A 6,306-nucleotide genomic window follows, 5' to 3' on the forward strand; every position below is an offset into this window, starting at 1 on the left:
TGACCAGGAGCCTCCATTGATATACAGGCGAGAACACTTCTGAATGATTCCCCTAGCTTTCCATGCATCAACGGGCGTAAAACACAAAACTTCAGATCCCAGCAGTTGGGCTTTTAAACAGAGAAGTTTTTAAGAAATGAATGTGGCTTACCCCATAAAGAAGTCCAACATTCCAGCTGATCAAAAGTACTTGTTTAGAAAAATAAGTTTGGGAGTGAAGTGGAAACAAGGTCTTTGAAATGAAGCCGGGCCTAAATAGCTCCAGAGGAGATGCTCCTCCCCACTGCATTCTTTATGGGGAAGAGGCCAGTGAGCTGCAGGGGCTTCTCCCAGTGGCAGGCCTTCTCGGCCTCCGGCTCCCCGCTCCCCCAGAGGCCCCACATCTGGGAGAACTTTGAAACTGCTCCCCACTCTCTTTTGGCAGCATGTACCGAGCACCCAAAAAAACCCACCACCAACCAACCAACCAAACGCTCCAGTGAACACCAGCTCCATCCTCCTTAACTGGAAACAGCTGCCTGAGCCTGGCTCATCCTTCAGAAACCCCCACCTCTCCTGCTCAGCTGTGAGTCATAAAAGACCCTGACCAAAGCAGCGCCAGCCAGAGGGGGCAAGGATTGGTAGATAGAGCCCAGCTGTTGCCGATAACAAAGCAAACTTGCTAAATCTCTCGCCTACTTTGGAAAAAGTGTCTGGACCATGTGTGTATGGGGGTGGAGGAAGAGAAAAACCAAATTGACTTATTTGATTTTGTTTTAAAGGGATTGTGTTAAAATGAGCAGGGGAAAAAAAGTGACTATAGAGTTTGCTTAACTGTTTGAGAACCAGGCAAATCAATGCAGTCTCTCCACCCCCCCACCCCCCCTTTTCTAGAGGCCTGGTTGAATTTGCTTTCTGGCCTCTTCAGTCATCTAAAGGCCAGACACTAATTCCTTTTGCATAAATAGCTCATATGTGCTCATTCCCAGAGGAAGTTGTCTATGTAAACAAACATCACCCAGATATAAGTTTAACCAGTTTAATCTTCTTCCCTCCCTCTCTGACCAAGGACATAACCCAGATTTCCAAAATCCAAGCCAAACTCCAGCCCTCCAACTCCTAATGCCTAGTCCAAACCTGCACACCCAACTCTGCTTTAAAGCCCCCACAGGCCAGGGTCAGGCATCCTAGAGAAAAATTGGAACTTCAACAGCCAGAGCAGCCACGTGATCCACTGGGTGACTCACAGGCGGGCCACACCCCCTGAGGTCTCCCGCCAGGCCCTGCCACCAGTCAGTCAGCCTACACAGGGATGCATCTTATTAGCAATGGGAACAACTAACAAATGCCCTTGACAGCCAAATAATTACTTTCTTTCAGCTGAAAGAACTTGTTATAAAATAAATACAGGTAAGTGGATGCAGGATCCTGTGAGCTCTGCCAGCTCCTCACAGCCTCTGCTGAGACCAAGGGAAACCAGGAAGCTAGGCATTTGTGTTTAAAAAGAAAGCTACTTTACTCAATTCTTTTCCCAAAAATTTTATTGGGGGGAAAACTACAAAACATTTACAGTACAACGTTTACAGTCACAATTTGTAGTGAACTGATTCCCCAAAATATATTACAACTCAAGTTGACTTATCTTGTTACATTCAAAATCCTACTTCTGTCAAAGTAGTCCAGAGAGTACATACATAGTGCTCCAACTGTACCTACAAACTAAGCTACCACTCATTCATCCCACCCAGGAAAGCTGGAGACATTCCTGCCTTTTTACATGGAAAAATAAAGAGTACAAGTTTTGGAATCTCCTATAATCAAACAAGGCATATTCGTGTTCTGCATGCCATTTCAGCACAGGTGGCCACTTTGCTTTACAGCTATATAAAAAGTGGTAAAAATCTTTTCCTTTTGTGCAGTTGAACCCATCCTACATTCAAATTCTCTCAAGCACTAATAAAAATACTTATTTGGTTGAGGAAGATTTAAGGCGAGTTTGGCCCCTTCTGAAGGCACTGGGAGACTATTTTCCCCATTATTGCTACATGTCTTTATACTCTAGAATGTCACAGTAGAACTGGTGGAATCAGCAAACACAACATTTTTTCTAGTTTATAAAATCAGAATTAGAAAAGGATACCACATGTAAGCCTGATTGCAAAGGATGTGGTCATTCTTTTTTCCTCTTTAAAGTTGGATGGGCTACAACCATTATACATTCTAAGAAAACTCATAAAATAGTCCTCAAATTACTTCCACAGCATCAAGATAGATTTCTGTAAAGAAATCATGCAATCTTTCGAAATTTACGTAAACAAGGAAAGAAATTAATGAAATAAATATTACATACAATCTCTTAAATTAAGATTTTTTTTACTCATTTACAATAAAATAACCAAGTGAAGTTACAAAAGGCATATATTACTGTGAAAAGAACATACACTCCACATTTTGCCGATTAATAATGGCAATCATAATTTAACATAATAAAAGAATATATATCTATTGCTTTTCATCATACTCGATAAATACAGTATGAACAAAATTCTCAATGTATACTTTTCACAAGATAATAAATAAGTTAAATAGTTTTCTCATATTGAGTTGTGGTGCAGTGGTGCGAATCAACTCAAAACAGCTAAAAATTCAGCAGTTTTTTCCCAACAATTACAAACTAGGCTCTGCCGAAGGATTCCAGAGAGCAGACTGAAATGGTTCTAAGCTAAACATCCACTAAGTGGTGGCAATGAAACCAGTATCAAACTTTGGAATGCAAAGGATCCCCCCCCCCGCAGAGTATTTAAAAAAAACAAAACAACAAAAAAAAAAACCACCCCACAACCTACCGGGCTGAGCACTAATATCAAGGCATATTCTTGGCAGAATATTGGATTCTAGAAGTTCATAGCTTAGGGAGGTGGGAGCCAGCTAGTTTGCTTACACTGGTCAGAGACAAACATTAGGAACTCCTTTCAAGTTTATAGAGTTCTCACATCTGGACTGTAACTAAGGCTTTCAAGTGAGGAGATGGAATGGTGGTTGGTAGCTGCTGGTGCTGGGCTGATTTTTTTTTTTTGTCTACAGTCTCAAAGGCATCTGAGTCCTAAAAGTGTTTGGTATTTTTGTTCTATTCGCATCACAACTGCCCTGTTGTGAATATTTTGTTCATCAATACAAAAGGTTCGTTGGCTTTATTTCAACAAGAACGAAACTTGGTAATAATAAAATAGTAGAAAAAAACGAAACGAGAAAACCGAAAGGGGAGGGGCGGGGCCCCTCCCAGCACAGAGTTCGAGTCCAAGTGCTCGGTTCGGGTCTGCAAATCTGCCTGTGGCTTTGGGCACCCCCAGCAGGGCTGAGACCGCGAGGGGCTCCCCCCAACACCACCTCTCCCTCCAGCTCCTCACTGGCGCCCTCTTGCCTCAGTCGTCGGAGATGGAGAGGCGGCTGAAGATGGGCAGCCGGCGGCCGGGGTCGAGGCTGGGGGACTCCGAGCCACTCAGGCTGCCCGAGCTCAGGGAGCCGCTCAGGTAGCTGTCACGGTCGGACAGCGAGTCCGGGGGGCTGGGGGGCGCGTCGAACACCGGCGACTCGGACAGGCGGCGCGGCAGCTGGAAGCTGAAGGGCGGCGAGGGCGGCGCAGGAGCCGCTGCGGGCAGGGGCGCGGCGGAGGGCGGCGCGGGAGGCGCCAGGCTCTGCTGCTGGCTGCGGTAGTAGGCGGCGGCGGCAGCGGCGAAGTTGTGGGTCTGGATGGCCAGCGGCGTGATGAGGCTGCTCAACTCCGGACCGAAGGCAAAGGCATTGTTGGCGCACGAGGCGGCCGAGCAGGCGGCGCACGGCGCCCCGGGAGTCAGTAGGTCCTCCGCGCCGCCGCCGTATAGCAGTGCGGCAGCCGCCGCCGAGGCGCAGCAGGTCGGGGCGCCCGAGGGCGTGGAGGCCGCCGAGGCCGAGGAACAGGACGAGGCGGACGAGGAGCAGGACGAGGCGGAGGAGCAGGAGGGCGGCGGAGGCGTGCGCGACGTGGGGCTGTCGAGCAGCAGCGGCGACTCGAGGCCCCCCGGGGGCTGGTGGTGGCCGGACGGGAAGCCCGAGAAGCTGAGGCTGTGGTGCAGCTTAGGCCGCGGCTCGCGGGGGAAGCCCAGGTGCAGCGCGTCGCGGGCGCTGAAAGAGCGCAGGTCCCCGGAGGCGCCGCCCCCCGACGGCGCGGGCCGCCGCTCGTCCGCGTTGTGGATGAAGTGGCAGCGGGGGCCGTAGGGGCAAAAACCAATGGTGTGGAAAGTGCGGCACAGCTCGGTCTTGTACTTGGGGTGCCGCGTGAGGCTGCGCAGCTCGTGGAAGCCGTGCGCGAACTGACACTTCTCGCCGTACTTGCACGTGCCGCTCTCCTCAAAAGGGCGGCACAGCTCCGTCTTGTAGCGCGTCGAGTTGATCTGGGAGCCGCTGCCCCCCTTCTGCTGCTGCTGCTGCTGCAGGTGCAGGAGGTGCTGGCTGCGCTCGCCGTTCTCGCTGAACGAGCGGTCCCGGAATTTGTTCTCCTTGTTGAGTAACGCCGTGCCGGTGCCCCCCGACGGCTCCTTCAGCGGCCCATAGGGGGCTGGGCCTCCCGCCCCCGCGGGGCCGCAGCTACCGCCGTTAGCAGCGCCCGGGAACTTGGGCGAGCAGCTGCCCGGGTTGGGAGCGGGATGGGCGAGCGCGTGCAGGTTGCTGGCCGAGTGCCGTCGGAGGAAGCCCGGCGTGAAGCTCGAGCTGGAGGCGGCGGCCACGGGCGTCCCCACCGCCTTCTTGTCTAGCATACTGTTCAGACTGAGGTTGGCCAGCGATTTCTCCGTCTGCCAAAGGGAGGGGAGCGAGGAAGGGATGAAGACCGGCAGGGGAAGGAAAAGTCGGGGTGAACTGAGGAGGAAATTCCCTGTCCCTCCTTTGCTCCCCGTTTATTTTTTCACATTTCGACTCGGCCCCCACTCTTCACACACGTACAAAAACGCAACCTCAGGAGTGGAGGACGCCCACCCCGACCGCGCCGGGGTTAGCCATGTGATCCCGGGCCCGTGGGCCGCGGGAGGGAGGCGCAAACACCGTCCGGGAAGTCCCGGGCAGCGTGGCCGCAGTCGGCTCGGATACCAAACAGCCACGGCCGCTCCCTCCTGCCTTCTCCCCGCCCACAAGGCGCGAGCACACACGACTACGGACTCCAGGATTTTTCTCCACCCGAAAAGTCAACTTGGAAAGGGCCCTCCCCGCCCCCAAAGCCGGGGACCTGGAGGCGAAGTGTGGGGTTCCCGCCGTCCTCTCTTCCCCGCTTACCTTGCACAAGAAGTCGATGTCGTAGAAGGCCGACAGAAGTGTGGTCGACATTTTTCTGGGTCCTGTAGTGGTCGGAGCCGCAAACGGGGAGGTTGGGAGGAGCCCTCGGGGCGGCGCGGCCGGGCTCGAGCCACGACGAATAACGGGCGAGGGGCGGGGAGGAACGGAAAGTTTGCTTCGGAGGCCGAGAGAGAGAGAGAGAGAGAGAGAGAGAGAAAGCGGTAGCGTGGAGCGGGCTGAGAGGGCTCTGGAGTGCGGAGTGGGGGGACAGAGGAGAAGCGAAGAGGGCTGTCGGCGCCCCGGGGTGCCCGGCCCGCCCCCCGCGCGGAGCCGACGGCAGCTCGCGAACTGCTGGAACTCCGGGGCCCGTGAGCGCGCGCCCTATATAGGGCCCCAGAGAGGAGCAGCGGGGAGGGCGCGCCGGGGGAGGGGACAGAGCGCTGACCCCGCCGGGGTCTCCAGGCAACGCCTCCTGCCGGCTCGCGGACGTCAGGCAACTTTCCGGCTTCTCATTGGTCGCCGCCAATTTTTTGCCCCCCCCTTTCTGGGTGAGGGGGCGGGGCGGGGCGGGGCGGCAGGCCCGGCGCCCGGGCAGCGTGGAGAGCTCCGCTCAGTTGGACGCTGCTCGGTGCCGGCGGCTGCGGCAGATCATGGTGTCCTCCGCCTCTGGGGCTGGAGCGTTGGAAAGTCCCACCATGTTCTACCTGCGATCCGGCTTCTGCAGTCCTGGACGTGTGGTTTCTTGGTCCGAACCTGCTGGGCGGACTTGTGCAGCTTTTATCTCCTATCCTCCGTTTTGTACCTGTCCCGGGAATTGCAAAATACAACAGTATTGCAACCGTGTGCGTGGCCCGGCTGGTCGGCAAAGGGTGCTCTGACCTAGGGGTCCAGGGGATCCTGACTTGTCCATAGGTGGCAGCTTGGGTAGGGCTGCACGTGGAGACGTGGTGGGGGTGGCGGCCGCGGCATACTAGCCCGAAGGAGCTCGGGCCGGTTTCTCCGCCCCACTCCCCGCCCGGGCTC

At 54.5% G+C, this 6,306-nt stretch overlaps 1 protein-coding gene across 1 annotated transcript; it reads right to left on the minus strand.

Annotated features, from left to right (window-relative positions):
• Positions 1 to 1,502: 1,502 nt before the first annotated feature.
• On the minus strand, positions 1,503 to 5,656 carry Zfp36l2 (ZFP36 ring finger protein like 2). The gene is made up of 2 exons (XM_008835872.3): positions 5,284 to 5,656; positions 1,503 to 4,808 (listed from the first exon to the last, which is right to left on the minus strand). The coding sequence occupies exons 1-2, from the start codon at positions 5,332 to 5,334 to the stop codon at positions 3,402 to 3,404; spliced, it is 1,458 nt and encodes a 485-aa protein (XP_008834094.1). The 5' UTR covers positions 5,335 to 5,656; the 3' UTR covers positions 1,503 to 3,401.
• Between the last annotated feature and the right edge of the window lie 650 nt (positions 5,657 to 6,306).

This window comes from Nannospalax galili, unplaced genomic scaffold (genome assembly GCF_000622305.1).
Source record: "Nannospalax galili isolate Female #2095 unplaced genomic scaffold, S.galili_v1.0 scaffold257, whole genome shotgun sequence".
Classification (NCBI taxonomy): Eukaryota; Metazoa; Chordata; class Mammalia; order Rodentia; family Spalacidae; genus Nannospalax; species Nannospalax galili.